Source organism: Fopius arisanus, unplaced genomic scaffold (assembly GCF_000806365.1).
Source record: "Fopius arisanus strain USDA-PBARC FA_bdor unplaced genomic scaffold, ASM80636v1 scaffold00003, whole genome shotgun sequence".
Lineage (NCBI taxonomy): Eukaryota > Metazoa > Arthropoda > Insecta > Hymenoptera > Braconidae > Fopius > Fopius arisanus.
Window position 1 is genome coordinate 19644 of NW_011887742.1, and position 18685 is coordinate 38328.

General features: G+C 35.8%; 3 protein-coding genes across 7 annotated transcripts; 1 reads left to right on the forward strand and 2 right to left on the reverse strand.

The window, feature by feature from the left end:
* The first annotated feature begins 91 nt into the window (after positions 1–91).
* On the forward strand, positions 92–18685 carry LOC105268020 (uncharacterized). Of its 4 annotated transcripts, XM_011307264.1 has the most exons (7): positions 3749–4217; positions 4419–4557; positions 7935–8325; positions 13907–15749; positions 15952–16335; positions 16676–17058; positions 18049–18685. In XM_011307264.1, the coding sequence occupies exons 3-7, from the start codon at positions 8032–8034 to the stop codon at positions 18400–18402; spliced, it is 3258 nt and encodes a 1085-aa protein (XP_011305566.1). In that variant the 5' UTR covers positions 3749–4217; positions 4419–4557; positions 7935–8031; the 3' UTR covers positions 18403–18685. The 4 variants fall into 4 exon arrangements, with proteins under 4 accessions (XP_011305576.1, XP_011305566.1, XP_011305558.1 ...); XM_011307274.1 differs by lacking the exons at positions 3749–4217; positions 4419–4557 and adding an exon at positions 92–150; XM_011307256.1 differs by having other exon boundaries at positions 3749–4557.
* LOC105268012 (speckle-type POZ protein B-like) lies at positions 9263–12175 on the reverse strand. Its single transcript, XM_011307244.1, has 2 exons — positions 9707–12175; positions 9263–9330 (listed from the first exon to the last, which is right to left on the reverse strand). Exon 1 carries the CDS (start codon positions 11685–11687, stop codon positions 10545–10547), a length of 1143 nt encoding a protein of 380 aa, XP_011305546.1. The 5' UTR covers positions 11688–12175; the 3' UTR covers positions 9263–9330; positions 9707–10544.
* Positions 12201–13619, reverse strand: LOC105267999 (speckle-type POZ protein B). 2 transcript variants are annotated; one of them, XM_011307222.1, is made up of 2 exons: positions 13516–13619; positions 12201–13454 (listed from the first exon to the last, which is right to left on the reverse strand). In XM_011307222.1, the coding sequence occupies exon 2, from the start codon at positions 13408–13410 to the stop codon at positions 12286–12288; it is 1125 nt and encodes a 374-aa protein (XP_011305524.1). In that variant the 5' UTR covers positions 13411–13454; positions 13516–13619; the 3' UTR covers positions 12201–12285. The 2 variants fall into 2 exon arrangements, with proteins under 2 accessions (XP_011305524.1, XP_011305532.1); XM_011307230.1 differs by having other exon boundaries at positions 12201–13473; positions 13516–13582.

The following is an 18685-nucleotide window of genomic DNA, read 5'->3' on the forward strand; positions in this document are numbered from 1 at the left end:
TAGAGAACGGATTTTTCATTTTTTTATTACCACACAAAACGGTTCACTGAAGTGTCTAGCACGTCCCATCTGTCGCTCTCGTCATAGATACTAAAAAAGGAAATACCGGACACTCGAGGAGTGCCTCGTTGCAGGTTCAGCGATCAACTCGTGAGTAATTGCGCCTTTAGGACTACGTAATTTTTTCCATCGGTGAATTATCGCGGAGGAAGTCCCGAGCAATCCGGAAATCGATCAATTTTCCATGCAATAAATGCCATGAATGAAAATATTCAAACATTTTTCCCAATCAGAATTCACCACGGCATAATATTTTATAAATAATTATTGACTTCTGCGGTAAATGAATTTTCTTATCTGAAAATAAAAAAGCATTTGTCAGTTTGTTTCGAGGTAAATCGAGCCACGAAAATTTCCCAAAATTCTAAAAAAAGAAGGAATTTCATAAAAAACCAATCAAGTAAATGAATTTCACGATTTTTCACGGTTTTAATCATTGAAGGAATGAACTGCGCTGTCCTCCTCTCCAAATATTTCACAGCTGCTATCCTCTATCTCCCAAAATTGCTCCCAAATAATCGTATTTTTCATTTATAATTTACTTTTCTTATCAACGAATCAACATGTCGAGGTTATCAATTCAGTAATGAAACGAAAAATCGTCGCGTGTAAGACCTATGACATTCTGAGAACCTGTAAAATTTCACCGATATTAAACCTGAAACAGAAACAAAAACTGAAAACAAATCGTAAAAATGAATCCAAGGAAAAACGAGTGATAAAAAATCTGTGAGTACTTGTACCGATAATTTTCATGGCTCACAAAATCCCTGCAAGAATATAAAAACGATCTGCGACTATTTATTCATTTAAGGTCACCAGGATGAGTATTATCTACATCCCATGAAACCGGTAATTTAAATTATGCAAATTATTATCAGCATTTGGTTACAAAAGAGGAAAGTAGGATCATAGCAGTAATGTCTTGTGGTTGCTGCAGTACTCATTATGGTCTGCAGAGGTTTACGATCTAAAATCCAGTTAGATCCACAGCTGAAAATACTTAAAGTCTTTGAGTCTCGAACAGATCCTCAGAACCCGTTTCGAATCCATCAATGGGACCAAGAGATCCATTAGAACCCCCGCGAAAAATGGGAATCTTGGAAAAACGTTTTCGAAATGAGAATCTTCTGATCCAGTAATCGCAGACCGGTTCTCTGCTCTTGAAATCACTAAAACTTCAGTGCGCAAATAATTTAAAGATATTCGACACCCTTTCACCCAAAGTTAACATTTTTTTTTCTGGCGAATTATCAATGCGATTAACGAGAGAAGAAATAACATTTTTATGTTTTGCATTTTCATGCATTTTATCAAGAGCTTTGTCATTCTTTTTAAAAGATTGGAAAAAACAAAATATTCGCGCCGGTTTGAAACTTTGTGCGTCATTAAATAATGACAAAACGTAAAAATGTAAATTTTTTACGTCAATTTCATCGTACGTTCACCGGATCAATTTAAAAAGGGAAAATTTCTGTGTGATTTAATGTGTTTTTTAGAGTAATTTTTGGACATTCATTACGACAAATGAATGAATGGCAAATTCATTACAAATGACCACAGGAATCAGGAGTTATTACTAAAAATGCGTGTCTAAATGTTAAAATTTTTTGGGACTTAACATTGAAGGGTGAGAAAATAAAACGATATCTGACCCGATATTTATTCACTCCCATGTTTTTGGGTCCACTGTGGAAGTATCTCACTATCACATTTCTCAGAAATATATTTTATGGTTTAAAATCCCGTATTGATGAAACTGGGCCGCACGTATGGAGTATGTCCATGGAACTGACAGGGAGACATTTTCAAGTCTCTTTATCATTTCCGGAGTCACCCAGTCCCTTTTTACTGCAAAAAAAAAAATACCTCTCAAGTGCATTTACTTTCATAGCGCTCATGGAATTGTATGCCGTCCTCATTTACTTGCCTGTGCGGATAGCCTTGACCTAACAATCCAGTTTCACTCTCTGATCTTGATCAATTGAATGGAATTGTCAAGTGATTAATGAATATTATTACAATTACACATTCCTGCCATTTTTTGCAACAACTGGAATTAATAACAAATTAATTAGTTCATTAATTAATTTTCATCATTCTCAAACATTCTTTAGAAAATTGAAAAGAAAGTCTGCAACGAAATGTTCTCACTATTTTTTCTCCATATTTTATCAGTCTCTTAGTTCGGCAACATATTTAACCATAACTTCCCTACAAGTGGTCTTATCAGTGAAAATTATGAACCATTTTGTTCGTCTTGAGAATATCGATAAGTTTTGTTTGAATGATATTGTTGCAATATCTGTAGGTTGAGAGTTATTGGCATTTGAACAATCAAGTTGAATAATTACGAGACTGGGGTGTTATTAATGAACTGGATCATTTGTAATAGGAGGTTTGAAGAAAATCGACAGCAGTTATGAAATTTCACTGGAAACTATTCCGCAAGAATTCTCCACACATCTGCATCTCAGTCAATGCATTAATTTCGCAGCAATCGAAGCGAAACTCAAACATTTATTCAACCGTTTCTTCCGCATTCTCCTGGGTCCCAAGATGTTTGTAATAATTGTTGGAATGTAGAGATGAAATATCGGAATTTCACTGGGCAGAATTGAAATCGCGGGACTAATTATATAATTTAATATTTAATATTTTAATTTAATATCGATATAAATATAATATTATCAACTATCTCATCAATCATCACTATCAATTTTTACACAGACAATTTCTTTTTTTTGTCCCTAATTTTTCGATCCCCAATATTTTTCAAAAAATGGATTCACTTTTCGAAGTTCAATAGTCAGTTTTCAATAAAAAATTAATCAGGGTTTAGTCAGGGTTTAACTTCAAGTGTCATCCGATAAAAATTCAATATCTTTTCCATAATTTCAGAACCAAAAGTGGCTGAGGAAAATTTTATAGAATCGTAACGGGATTTTCTGCACGGAGAGAGCAATTTATTTTCTTAAGTACATTTAATAATCACAGGAGATTTAATTCAATATTGGCATGTACTATGAAAGTATTTATATAGTTTTATTTGAAAGTAAATACATATTACATATTTTAAAGTGATTCGTAATAAGATCAAGGTCATTGCCCGAGAGTATTCAGCCAAGGTAAATATATCTGGCGAAATTATTCATTTTAATTCCATAATTTTTATTATTATTATTATTTATTTAAGTAATGAATAAATAGTTGCTCCGCGCAACGATTTATTCATTAATAATTATCGAATACATTTTTGGAAAGTCTTATTTGACCGAATTTTCACCTGAGAATCAAATCATTCGCTCACTATTATCAAATATTCATGGATAGTTTATTAAAAAAAATTATTCAAATGATAATGAAGGAATTAGAAATCGGAGGAGATACAAATTTTCTGCATACGAAATGTTATTTATTCAAAAATCGACCGCAATAAAATATTTTTTTCGGTCCATTTTGACCTTTCTTTTCTTATAATACCTTAAAAAAAAATCCAAATGATATAGAATCCTTTTTCTACAATTATAAAACATATATAATATTCAAAATACTAATATACCATAAGATTTAGAAAAGCATACAAATTAAATTTATAGATATATTCTATTTCATACATATTTTTTCATTTTTCCGCTTGTCATTAAATTTTTATATTATTTTGTTTTATCAACTAAAGTCAATGTAGTTATATACTTCTGCATTATCGCATGAAGAAGCAAGTATGAAGATTACATTATATACTTTGTCATAGATTTTATTTCTCGAATAGATTTTTTTTCGAGTGCCCCAATATAATGATTATCGTGACGAAAAGTGCACCCCGAATGATAGTCATAAAAAATAGCAATAAATTGAAATGTTTTTTGGTGTAATAATCGATAATAAATATCCACACTCTTATTTTTACCTGAAAAGCCCATGTGGTGAGGAATAACAGTACTACCGAAGGCGCGAATCACTGGAGACGTTCCATAAAATACCGTTACCACGAGTTGCAGTATGTTGGAAGCCGAAGAAACACTCGAGGGGAACACGTACCCAAGAGCAGAAGTGAGCAGAAGTGAGCAGAAGTGAGCAGAAGATTCGTCGCATGCGTCAGTTGTGCTCTGCCTTGCCTCCACCTCCTGGTGCCTTCCACACATCTCCAACAACTAGTACTCAAGTTTTCAGTGACGTGTTCACCATTCAAACTTATCTGCTTCACCATGTCTCATTAACTACCCGATAATTCCGCCCCTTGCGTTGGATTCAATTCTTCATGGAATTATCCAACTCCAATTACCCCCGGGTTCAAGTGCTATTCATTCATTATTTCATTGTTTTTAATAGTTAACGACGTATTTTTGTCGCTCCAGTTACGATGCTCTGGTTCTCTTCTTGGACATAATTAGTCTTGGTGCCGGATTTGTTGCTGTGGATATTGAAAATGTGTATCGTGTGGTTATCAGTGGATTTATCAAGTTTCAAGTGACAAAATGAATGGAACAACTCATGGTAATTTCTGTGATTACTGTCACTTTTTTCAACTACCCAAATCGTTATCTTTTATAAGAAACTGAATTGGAAAGCTTGGAAAAAACTTGGAAAGATGCTCGGATTATTTTTTTTTAGTCGTTCAATGAAATAAGAACATGCAGGGAATATTTAAGGAGAGATGATCATTAAGGGGAATTCTGCAATAATACTCGCAGACGCATTGACTGACCTTTGAAATTGCAAATTAAAATAATATGGAAGTAGGACATTTCGACTTTCTTCCGGTAATGAATATCATAAATGATATTTGCATAATTTTGGCGATTTTACTGGGCTGTTGGAGCTTTCTGCGAATGTCATAAAGCAGAACGATTCTTTAATTCGAATTTTCGTTGTAAAATTCTTATCGATATCAATAAATTATCGTGACAGATTCCAGTGATTCGCGAATGATTTCTATCATATTAAATTAAAATTATGGAATTAAATTAAATGTTTGTTATAAGATTGGATTAATTAGAAATAATTATCTCCTGAATCCCTAATTACAGTTCAAATTACAGAGCCTACTTCCAAGGCAATCTTATTATATTCAATCATAATACCATTTACTTGGCATCAGAAATTGTTTTTCTCAGTACAGACAGCCTAATTGTCGAGTGGACAAAAAGTTATGTAAATAGTTTAATGGTGTTACAATGTGAAACGCAATTTCCATAAGTGCAAACACTGAGAGAGAATGAAAGGAGTCATTGAGCCTCAGTAAAAATCGAGAAAGCTTAAAAATTTAATCAACTTTATTTTACACTTGAAAAATAATCCATATTAACAATACGAATGCGTGAGCGGTAAAGCCGAAAAGAGAAATAGAGAAATTTGCGCCAATTTTCATGGTTCGCCTCGTTCCTCATCGGTCGCAGATTCCACGATAAGTGCCCTAATGAAAATGATAATAGACTCTTACATCTCTTAAAATTTTCTTTACTTTTTGCGTTTTATTTGTACTCAAGTTCAACCGAGTGAATTCCTACAGAACTTCAATCTTGATTTCAAGAAATATCAATAAATATTGAAATATTTGTTTGGATTTAAAAAAATTAAAGATTACACTAAATGTTATTAGTATTTATTATTAATATAAATTCGTCAATACAAGTAACAATTAGGACTCATTAATCTGAATATAGCGGTGTACATTTGGGAGTTCAATCTTTAGTATTTTAATTTTTATTCACAATGAGATTTTAATTCTTGTAGACTAACCCGATCATGATTTCGACATTTATTATAATTACAGACTACGTTCTCCACTAAAACCGGATTACCTCTATCATAATGACATTTAGGCATAAAGAAAGAGAGAATATGAGGAATGCATACTGGATAAATGCAATTTAATTTTTTGAACTCTGACAGAAAATATTTGCTGACGTCCGTAAGAAATAGAATGAATTCTGGAAAGAATGTCAGGATTAGTCTACGAAAATTGTTAATACCAATATAGATAAATTTTCTCAATGACGATATTTAAATTTTATATCAATCGACTGCGTAAATATATCAGGATGGTTATAAACTAATAAATAAAAAATCAAATCGAGTCGATTTTGACTATTCCCTAGGTTTCAATTGAAATCTCGAAATCTAAAGGAGATACCGTAATTTTTGTTTAGATCTTTTTTGTAGAGCTAATTAAGGGCTACGGAAAAGATTCCGGGGAGTAATTTCGTAGCTCCCTTAGTTTTTCGGAAAAATCTCTGACAAACTCGTCGAAGAGACACCGCTTCAATACTGAATTTTAAGTTAGGATTTTTGAACAGCGAAGGTGATCCACTTATCGGAAATGTTTTATATAAAGAGAAAATATAAAATTAATTTAAATTGATTAAATAAAATTAGTCCAAAATTATTCTTTTCGTGTGACCGTCAAGAGCCGATGTAACGGGAGTCAAGGCAATCATCGCTAGATGAATTTCATCTGTATTAAGAATTTGATCTTCATGAATTTTGAAAAATTAGAAACTTACCAGTCGTCAATACATTTCATACATAATCACATGAATGATTCATGAAAATTAGATGAGCTCGAAATGCGGATCCTAATTTTAAAAGGGAATTTGTACTTTCGAGAAAGGTCTGTTGCTTTGTAGCCGAAATTCACAGTTTGTTGATTTTTCTGACAATTTGATTAGATTGACTCGAAAAAATATTCTCAGTATACCTCCTCGATTTTCGTGTTCCTTTGCTTTTTGATTTAATTCTTCAATTAAAAGATTCAAGTATTTCCGGAAAAACAGTTTACCGATAACCTTAGAGAAAAATTATCCCATTAAGAACGAAACTGACTTTCTGATTCGTCTCATGCTCTCTCCCTTCAACTCCTAAGTCATTTCGCTCCCAGACTAATTTCCAAAGAGAAATCGAGAAGAAAATCGATATCATCCTGTGATAAATGGATATTTTAATTGGAAAATTGATATTGCCCTCTTGTCAATTGCCCTAAGTTAAACGTGTCAGCTAAATACCTTTCAAATCGCAAAATCAATTGAAGTGGAGGTGCAATCAAACCGATGTGACATTTAAATCCGGGAACAAAAATTCTGTGTCCATTTCCTTCGTGAAAAATCGTCGGACAATATTGTTTTCTTTGTGAATTAGTATTCAATAGTATTATACTGTTAGGATAAATAAATAAATGTAGCGGAAAAACGGAATTCTTTACGGAAATCTCATTATTTCTACAAAGAAAGTCCGAGTCTTTCAGCAAACCGCTGTCTGAAGATAGAACAGCCAATTCACCTATTCAACTAAAAACCTCCTCTCAGGGTAAACGAAAAATAAAAAACATTTATGACTCTTCAAATTTCGTAATTTGTCCATAACTAAACCGCTCTGGAGTTCATACCACAACGGATCATAAATTCCTCTCAATTCCTAAACATTTTCCTACAATCCCATAAATCCTTGTACGTCGATATTTGTACAAAAATAATATAGCTGTGCTCAAATATTGCAACACTTACAGTAAAACAGAGGTATCAAGGAAGCTAACTGATTTTTTTTCCAAGAGAATTGAGAGAAAGTCCTGAGTGGCAGCTAATTCCGTTGATGAACCTGCAAATAATTTAGTGGGAAATGAATTAATGAGCAATATTCCCCGGGAATTCCTCGTTTAACCGCCAACTAAGGAGTACCAGAGAGCTATCAATCACCCGAATAAACAAAAAGTGGAAAAAAATTCTTGAACGAATCCGAGATAATCCATTAAAGTGATGACCGTTAGTTCCCCTACCACATTTGCGCATTTGAATAACTCTTCTACTATTAATTCAACGGTCCAGTAAGTGCATCTCATATTTAATACCTTTTTTATTAATTATTTTTACTTGATACAGCTGCATCGACATCCTGGAGTGCAGAGGAAGTCTCTGCGATGCGATGATTGGAGTATCGAATACCTGAGCAACTCAAATTGCGGGGGATAAATAAAACATGAAAATGTCTTGCTCGGAGGAGAGTTTCCGGTTGAATGATGTGGCATCAGTTTGCTCGATGCGAAGCAAAGCTAGGATTGATGCCCTCTTTGAGGACACTCGATCCATCTGCAGCTCTACCTACTCAGGATGGTACGCGAGTGCTCGGGGATGCTCCATCAATCATGAGGACACCAACACTGATGGCATCAAGAGGGCCAATTGTGCTGTCCAAGCGAGGATCGAAGCCATGTTTGCATCGGTTGAAGCTGAAACTGGAAGAGCTGGTGAATGTGCTGCTGCTTTTCTTCCGGTGAGCTTTTCACCCATTCCAATCGTTTTTTCATGCCTGGTAATTACCAATTTTACATAATGATAGTGTTTTTTATTGAAAAATCAACAATTGCGAGAGAAATCAATAACTCAGATCCGAAGACATGAAATATTTTACATTAATCAGAGAGATTTAATATTAAATCTAAATATTGATCAAATAGTCTGAATAGAAATGAATTAATAAATTCCCTGATATTTAGAAAAATAATTCCTTGCCATTTAGTGAAAACGAAATTGTCGGAAGTAAAATAATCTTTTGAAATCTCCGGAAAGAGGCTATTATAATTAATTAATCTTATTAACTTTCGAGTCAGGTATTTAAATAAATGAGGGAAGAGGTGAACGGTTGAATGATCCCTCAATTACCACGAGATTATCACATTTCCGGCGATAAGTGAATCCGTAATTAAACACTAGTCCGTAAATAAATTATCCAATTTGTTATTTGCTCGTTATTCCTTCTCTTCTTAACGTGAATTTCAGGAAAGTATATAATCCATTCTGATAATAATAAGAGCAATCGTATGTACCTGTCATTGAACTGATAAGTGAAATTCACTTCGCAAGTGGAATCTTATTATTTCCATATCGAAAGACTATATCTCCACACGCAATGCGAATTCATACACGATATGAGGTGCTTTGTTTCTAATAGAGGATCAGTATCAGATGAATATCGAGATGTTTTTTCCTTTTTTTCGGAGAGATGAGGGACTTCCTGGACAACTCTCGCTAATAAACGTGACGCAAACTGGAATTTAGACTCGAGTCTTCTCTCATTGTCGTCTCATTTTTCTTCACAGAATTCAAACTTCACTTTCATTGATGTAAAATATGATATATAAATATACGTCATATGAAATAATACATACATCATATTGTATTACGGTGTTCTGCCTTCTCTTCCATTTTTACAATTTATCATTATTTAATCCCCAAAATGTTATGATGGTACAATAATATTCCTGCGCCTTTTCCAAACCTTTAAAAAAATTATAAAACTTGAGAAACAAAATTAATCTAATATATTTTTATCAAATAGAAACTCAAAAGATGTATTCAAGAGCTGTGAGTAATTTGCAAAATTTTCACCTCCAAATATTATCTGAAATTATTAGATTAAACCTCTTTTTAAAAATTAGAATAATATTTCATTCAGGTAATAATATTTTATTTAGATTCTCACCTTGAAGACGAATGCTTCAACAATTATGAATTCATTGAAAACACTAAAACGCTTTGATAAAAAAAGGAGCGAGGAAAAGCGATTCAATTTTGATACTTTAATCAGAGTTCATGCATGTCATAACATCAACAATATAATTATCATCACTTAATTAATTATTATTTGTACAAACCATGACTGTTCGCTTCACCATCATGAATCCTTCCAACTAAATTGACAAATATGGAGAAAATAAAATCGAGTCTAATTATCAGTCTGATAAAGCCAGTTCGAATCTTGAAGTCATCAATTATAGAAAATTAACAATTACTGAAGGTTCTCTTAAGGTAAATAGTAGATGCGAAAGCTCGCCAGATGTACAAAGAACTGAAGAAAGTTGGTACTTTCTAGGTTTCAAGTTATCAGCACATGTGAATCCTTATTTATTTATGTTCACGTCCTCTCGTCACTTTCATTGCGTGATCAGCAAGCCATAACAACTATGGAATTTAACACGTGTCTAAATTGAAACTTACCTCCCTCAATATTCTAATGCCTTTTGTTGATCCTTATTCGATTTTTTTCTGAACTAGTTCATTAAACTCAAAGTTTCCAATGCCCTTTCTTAGTTTTTTTTATTCATATTTTTATTCTTACGTATTCTTACGACTACACATGAGTCTAATTATATTTTGAGACACTTTAACAGAATCTGTCTTCATATAACCCTCTATTAATCCTAGATATAATATCAAAGAATGTAATATTAAAATGTGAATCGTATTGAACTTTTAGGTACATTAATTAATTTTTCCGCTGTGATTCCACAATTCTTGAAAACATAGCTCATTACAAAAATGCAATCTTCCATTTCTTCTCGCGTTTATAAATTGAAACCGGGATGTGTCTCTGAGAAAAAAAGAAATTGAAAAGCTCCATTAAAAAAATCGACTCATCATTCCATTTACAGCTAGTTTTGACGGAAAGAAAAAAGATACATTTTGAAAAATCCAGATTCTCCACAGAACAAATTATTTCTCCGAATCCCTAAGACCCTGTGCCCGTGATATTTCCATCAACAATTTGGCGTACGTTTCCACAATTCTCTTGTACCCGTCTGACTTCATCACCGCAGGATGATTTCCGATGAACCCCATGATATGTTCTTTCAGTCTTTCCGATCGGTGGAGATCGGCGAGAATGAGGAAATTCGCTGCATTATTTTCATTGACTCCTCTATAAAGAACCAATTCACACATGGTCTTCAATCTTGATAACTGAAACATCTCAGCTGCTTCCAGCAATCTATCCGCAAGTGTCTCCAGCCCAGTAACTTCATCTGTATAAATAAACTCCAGCATTGCCTTCACCACAATCGATTCCAGATTCTCAATCTTCACCCGATTGCTCTGGTTTCCTGTGATGCCATCAGCTTCGAGAATAGCAGCGAATACAGGACTGCGAGTTGCCAGGATGGCTTTGTGTGCTGGAAATGTTTCATTTGCAGCAACAATCATAACATCGCTGAACTTCGGTTCCTCGAACAATTTCCCAAAATATCCAGTCCATCTGCCTTTCTCCAGATCTCGAATCAGTTGATCCTCCAGAGAATCTGTAGCATTATAAGATTCTGTGATAGCTTTCAGGGGCATGTCAATTTCCACTCGAATGGTGAACGTGTCGTCGGGTCTGGAAATATTGAGGAGTTGCGATCGTTTTATATAAAAAGATGTGCCATATGTGGTTAAAGTCCGAAACGTGTAGTTGTGAGTCGTCATGAACCTGGCGATATCCGATTTAATAATCGATATTTGCCAGTGCACTTTCAGATCTATCTTGAATCCTCTGTGGGAATTGAGATTGAGGAAGAGACTCACGTAATTATAACCCATGTCACCTCGTGGGTAGAATCGCAGTGTCCACCCCACCTTATTATTCTCATTACGAAAAACCGGTGATTCGAGGTATTCTCCGATGTCTTGTGGGAGAAGACTGAAATTTTTTACTGTCCAATCGTATCCGATGCGTTCTGCTTTCACATGGGTGATGGCGTGTCCTTTATTAGAAACGGCTGTCAAGTTTTCGGATTTAATCAATTCAGCAGCTGATACCACTAACAGAAATGAAAAAAAGACGCGTTTTGATGACCTCATGCTGTTAATACACTTCCCCATTTAACGAGATCAGGATTTTTTTTTATTAGAAATGGGAACTATTGATTTATTATTGATTGATGATTGATCAGATGATTCACTTGAAATATTGATCACTGTCACTCGCGTTCACTCATTCATCTGATGCATCTGAAGAGATTTGAGGTTTTTTCAGGAAATTATCACTTATCATTTTCCTTATCCCCTCTGTAGGTCGTTATTTTTTCCAGAAAATCGCGATTGCACGCCGGGTTCAACATCATAATGATGATGGAACAGGAAAATCGGTTGCGGAAAAAGTGGATCTGGAAAGAACACACACAAGGTCGAAACATTTTGACGTACATGAACTTGTAGAAATTTATTAAAAGTTCAGTGAGACAATCATTTGAATTTTTAATTGCATGGGTTCGAGTTGAAATAAAGACATTATGAAATTGTTCATTTATCTTGAACATTCAAGAAAATTGGAAATTTCAATTGAAATCCCCAATGAGAAATCAATTGTAAAAATAGGGAAAATTTAACATGAAATACAACAAAAAAAATTGTTTTGCAGAAGATTAAATAATTTCAATTCGGAAGCAAAAATGGAAATTCTTTTTTCTATTTAGAATGATTACATATCCGAACTCTTATCGGTGATTGCACGGAATAATTCCAACGCCAATCTAGGATATTCTGCCTCTAGTCTTGCATATCCTCCCGAGTTCATCACAGCTGAAATATGATGACCGATGAATTTCACGATGTGTTCCTTCAATTTATTGGCGTGATAGAGATCTGTTAAAATCAATAAATCTGCGGCGTTATTTTCATTAAGCGCTCTATAAAGAACTAACTCGCACATTGTTTTCAATCGTGGTAATTCAAACTTATCGGCTGCTTCTAATAATCCATATGCCTGTGTTTCTAGATCCGTAACTTGGTCGGTGTAAAGAAACTCCAGCATTGCATTCACTAAAATCGGTTCGAAATCCTCGATAATCAGCTGATTGGTCTCATTTCCTACCAATTTTTCAGCTTCGAAATGAGCGGCGAAAACAGAACTGCGAATCCCTAGAATGACTTTGTGTGCATTGAATGATTCATTTGAAGCGATAACCACTAGATCACTGAATTTTGGTTCCTTGAATAGTTGATGGAAATGTTGGTTCAATCGGTGGCTCTCTAAATCACGTGTCAGTTCCTCCTCGAGGGGATCCATCACCTTGTAAGGTTTCGTGATAACCTGCTTTGGGAGTTTTATTTCAACTCGGATTGTAAATGTATCGTCAGGTTTGGCAATTCTAATCAATTTTGATCTCTCCATATCCTCAGAATAGCCCCATCCGATTAATTCATCAAATGTCCGCTGGTGAGTTCTTATATGATGGACAGTACCTCCTTTAAGAATTGACATTTCCCAGTAAGCTGTGACATTTACTTTGGAATATCGGTAAGAATGAAGACGGAGATAAAGAGCCACGTATCCAACTGATTTGTCACCTTGTGGGTATAATTGTATCCTCCATTGTGTTTCATTATTATGACCACAGAACACCGGCGATCTAATATCTTCATTATTTTTTTGCGGGAGGAAACTGAAATTTTCTATTGTCCAATCGTATTTTATATGTTCTATTTCCACATAAGTGACGCCTTTTCCTTCACTGGACAGATTAATACCTTCATCCGAAAGGACTGAATACTCAACTAATATCAAAGCAAAAACTGACAAAAATACCAATTTTGGCGGTGTCATGCTGCCAGAGAACTTGCCGGTTTCCCGCTATCGACCAGACTACTCTAAAATCACAAAAAAATCCTTATGCGTACATTATTTTTTATGTGAATATAATTTACTTACCGATTAAATTATTTTCCGAAGTATTGTGCAGGTTTTACTCGTGTCAGGTTTTTACGCACAGAATGACTTATTCCTTTTAAAAAACTATCATTTTATAACAGTCGCTCAATATGTTCAGTATCTACATTATCCCCACTACACCAGTTTATAATTATGTACACTTGACCTCAAGATAATGGGTAAATCGTGAAGTTTCTCAGAATTGATAAAAATATTTTATTTTTAGGTTTTCTCATATTGCAACTAATATCCAAATAAAATTACAATTGAAGTTAAACGAATAGGATAGCATAATAGGTCGATGCCAAGGCTTTGATTCAAAATAAATTTTTAAAAATCACTTTGTTTATTGTTTGTTTAGCAACAAAGTTGATAAAAAATATGTTATCAGGTGAAATACTTGGGTGCAGCTCCAGTAGGAGGTCGTGTCTCGAGTATTCGAGGTCTCCAGGAGCCGCTGCGCCAGCTCCTGGCGCGTCTGGACACAGCCATGTCCGCAGAACTGGAGATTTCCCGAAGAGGCTTGACTTTCCGCACTATCGAAAATTTCGAGAAGACCAACCCCTTCCGCAGAATCGCAGTCTGGAGTGCTCTGAAGTTGCGTTCCCGATCAAAGAGCCGTGAGAATCCCTTGGAGATCCAGCACGCCTTCCTTCCCCTGGTCGCCGACGACTCGTCCCCCCAGTCCGACGATAAATACTCAGATCTCTACAGAACTATGCGAGGTCTCGACTCAAATGTCGCAAAATATCCCCCAATCTTTGCAGTGATCATGAGACGTCCTGGGGCAGCTAGAGTCCTGGAATGTCACGCATTCGCTTGCAAAACCGAGGAAGATGCAGTGGCTGCAGCTGCGACCCTCTACCGAGCTCTTCTAACCGATCTTGACTCGAATCGTCGACGACCGAGACAATCCAACGGTCTGGGCTGTGCAAGTCTAGCATCAGTGGCATCAAGCTACATGGACCACTCAATCCTCAGTAAACTGGATTACAACATTCCACCACAATCATCCTCTCAGCCAATTCGTCCACCCAGGACCAAAAAACTGTCGACCTCTGGTTCAACCACCGACGGAGGCTCCTCCATCATCGAGACTAAAATCCCTAGGAGAAAGAAACTGTCTGAAATCAAACCAGAGGACATCCTCGAAGCCAGGAAACGAAGAAGTCTAGCTGAAGACTCTAGAAGTGTCTTGCAAGAGTTGAAAGACGACAGATCAGTAGTTTCAGTGACTAGCACCAACAGAAGCTCAAAGGGGCGAACTTCCAGGAATAGAAACGAAGAGATAAACAACATGAAGAACAAGTTGTACTCTGGGAATAATTTAATCGTGCGAACCAATGACGAGAATGTCATTTACTCCAGAAAAATCAACAGCTACGAGAAGACTCCGAGGAAACAGAAAACGTTTATGTCCGAGAGAAATTACTCGTTTGTTGAGAATAATGGGAGCATTGTTGGAGAAGTAGTGGTGACCACTGAGGCCCAGCTTTATGACAAGAACCGGGGCTCTTTTGATCTCGTAAAAAGCTCATCGATTTATTCTGGTGGTTCTGAACATCCTGGGAGTGATATTGGATCCAAGAGCTGCGACAATTCAATCTATGAGCGACCCGTTGAGAGGAAACGAAGCACCAGGGAGAAATCTTACGAAGAACATTTCAAAGATGCTGATAAAATATTCAGTATTGAGGAGATGCAATCGACCGGGAAGAAACATCAAGCGAGAGGTCAAGCTCCTCAGAGCAAAATTAATATGCCTAAAATCAGTAGTAAGGATCCGGATTTCAATGCTCGTGCTAGAAATGGAATGCAGAATGGAGGGAGTCATTGTGAGAGTAAGAGGAGTCAGAATGAGAGGAGTTCGAGGATCGATGAGTTCGCCAGGGGTCAGGGCACTTGCGATGAGAAAATCAAGAGCAATTGCGGACATGCCAGGGAACGGAAGAAAAGAAACAGGGCTGGGAGTGAACCACCCTTGAGCAGGACTGAGGATGCCAGTAAGAAATTAGAGATGAAGCTAAAGAGGTCGCAGAGCGATCTCGAGGAGAGGGGAGATCTCATGACCAGGGTGGAATTACCTAGGAGGAGTAGCTTTCTTAAACCAGGAGCTCCCAGATTGCCTAATAATGTTAATGGAGGGACTCCACTTGGTTTTACTGAATTATTCGATGAATTTAGGAATCAGGAGGGACTCACTAGTGTTGATGATATTTTAGCTACGATTATAGGTGAGTTTTTTTGTAATCGACTTTGTGATTTAATTGATTGGGAATGCGCATACAAAAAAATTATATGGAAATTCTAGACGAAATTTATCGGTTTGTAGGATTTATAACGGAATTTTGGGAAATAGTTAAGTAATTAATATCGTATTAATTTTTCCAAGGAAATTAGTGATTGATTAACTTGCGTGAATTTCTTTCTGTTCAGATCCTGAGGGAATGTCCTTTAATGAGCTCAAACCCCTCTACAAAGAATTCCTTCTGAAACTGGCATCGACATTAACCCAAGACGAACTGTATCAACGTTCAGCGAACATAATGAAACGCCGGAGAAGACCCTCCCGAAGACGATCGATGAGAAAACCCTGTCTCCTGGGGCGGGCAATTAAGAGATCCGTATCGAAAATCAAGACTGGTCCAACCGAGTTCACTTCTGTGATTTTCCCAGCGAGAAAATTCAATGAAAGTTTCGACAGCAGTTCTTCCTGCGATGCGAGGAATAATAGGAGAGTGTTGGCCAGTCGGTTGAGCAGGAGGAGATCCTCCTGGAAGAGGGCAAAGGGATTGACTACTTCAGAAGACAGTGACACAGGTGAAGACCTCTTTTAAGTTCAAATGTTTAATGTGACTAAAATTATGCAGAAAATATATATATCATTATAATTTTAACATTATTATTACAAATTTATATTTTAATTAGTTATTTTTTTTTCTATTTTACAAAAAAAAATATTGTATTCGTTATTATACATTTTTGAAAAATTTAGAAATCATACAAAAAAATTATAGCACGATCATGATATTTTGGAAATGATTGAAGAATTATAAAATGTGAAAGTGGTATATTTTTCGAATCAATCCGATTCGAATATTCGTCAGAAAACTTATTAGACTTGAATTAGACATTTTTGATTGAACTTAAACAATTTCAGGTCGACGTGTAGGTCGAAGTACTGGGGCAGGGGCTAATCGGAGTAGCAGTGGTTACGTAAGCTGCAGTGAATGCAGCTACGACTCTGAATCTTGCACCTGCATATCAGCAGACAAATGTTACTGTTCATTACCCAGAAGATCACCACCCCAGAGTTCAAGTAACAATGCAATTGTTTGTGGTTGCGACACCGACAGCTGCTCAGAAAGCAACAAGTGTTACTGCGCTCGACGTACAGTTCAGCCCAGTATTATGGAGCAATTGAGACAACGTGGGATTGTTCCATCAGAGGGTACATTGTCAAGAGGTGGAAGTCCCGAGAGGAACAAAGTAGCAAAGTCCTCCAAGGGTCAAACATCATCCAGAAGTCTCGATTACACGAACGTAAGAGAAAATTTATTTCTAATTCTCTTCCGCTACTGAAAAAATATTAAAGTAAAGTAACCAAGTTAAATCAAACGGATTTCTAATCAAAATGTCTTCCTAAATCCAATGGCTCGTTCCTATTGGTCGATATTCTGGCAGGAGAAATAATCATATTTTGAAAAAGAAAAAAAAAAATTTTAAATCGATCAACATTTATAAAAAAATTGAAGTCATCTAATGATGTGTATAATATAGGAAACAATTGGCGATACGATCGAAGGGTTTGAACTTGATTAGCGCATGAGTCATCGTGCTAACGAAGTGAAGAACCTTAGTTTAATAAAAATATTTACCCAGATGTTCTTTGTAAACATCATCAACTGGACTTATCTGAATTGCTGAATCATCGAACATTGCAGAGGATTGATAATTATGTGATGATGTAACCATTTCCCGAATTATTGATATTTACAATCAACACTGAAGATAACGGACAATTTACCACAGTTTCTCCTAAGAATTTTACAATTGTTTAATGATCCAGGAAACCATAATCTGAGGACTAATTCCGAAAAAACCGCAACATTAAAGCTATTAATTTTCCCTTGAAATTCAATTGAAAATTGTTTGAAATTCTCTAAAATTTTCACCGGTCCTGCAAAATTAATAATAACGCGAAATGAATGAAAATAATAAAAATAATTCGACTTTTCTTAATTTTTGTTTTTTTCGAAATAAAGAGAGAGTATTAAACGGTCATCAATTGACGATTAGTGTTTATCTGTAATAAAAACCATGAATTGACAATTAGTTTTAGTTTGTAATGAAAGATTGAATGAGATCGTTCCATCGTGTTTGTCACTCCCTCCCCATTACTTGAGAGATAAATTTCTAAATAATTTCAGAGGCTAATTGCATAGACTTCCAATGATTTCGACAATGTCCATTTTCTCTTCAGATCATCATTACATATTCGTCACTGTAATATAGTCCGATTTCTTCTTCTAGATGAGACCATCGCCAGGCAGGAGCAGCTCTGACAATTTGGCATTGGATTACGAGCTCTTCAGCCCTGGAAAAAAGTCCCAGTGCTCTGCAGGTAGTGAAAAAGTACTCGTCGTGAGTGCCAGAGATCCTCAGGGACGATTGGTGTACGTCGGTGGGGCTGAGAGGAAGAAGAAATCTTCGGTCAGTGGAGCTCACAGGACTGGAGCTCATCATGAGGCTTTGTCCATTAAAAAAAGTGCTGAAATCGCTGCAGTTTTTGGGGGCTCTGCTGCCAGAAGCTGCAGAAGGGCCGGCAGTTTCTCCAGCATGCGAAGCTCCATCAGCTTAGAAGCTGGACTGGGATATTTACCCTAATCGACTTATGCATCACCATTATTATCATTTTCCAGTGACAAACACGTGAGGAGATAATGATTTCACGAAAACCTAGAGGGTAAAGAGGCAAACTGAATTTTTAATCAATGTCACGTTCTCGGCGTAACTCCATACAACAGCTTATTCCAGAGTTATGAATATTTTTTAATGTCTAAAATATCCAGTTTGCACCATTTTCCTCTACCGATTACGTTACAAATATTTTTGGAGAAAAGTACCTGCAAACGTAAGATTAGTGTTTCGACTAAAGTTTGTGGCTAAA

Bases quoted from the DNA above. Each gene is read 5' to 3' on its own strand.
- LOC105267999 (XM_011307222.1), bottom strand. From the start codon at position 13,410: ATGACACCGCCAAAATTGGTATTTTTGTCAGTTTTTGCTTTGATATTA.
- LOC105268012 (XM_011307244.1), bottom strand. From the start codon at position 11,687: ATGGGGAAGTGTATTAACAGCATGAGGTCATCAAAACGCGTCTTTTTT.
- LOC105268020 (XM_011307274.1), top strand. From the start codon at position 8,032: ATGAAAATGTCTTGCTCGGAGGAGAGTTTCCGGTTGAATGATGTGGCA. The intron at 8,326-13,906 runs GTGAGCTTTTCA...ATATGTTATCAG, and splicing joins GTGCTGCTGCTTTTCTTCCG to GTGAAATACTTGGGTGCAGC. The intron at 15,750-15,951 runs GTGAGTTTTTTT...CTTTCTGTTCAG, and splicing joins TATTTTAGCTACGATTATAG to ATCCTGAGGGAATGTCCTTT.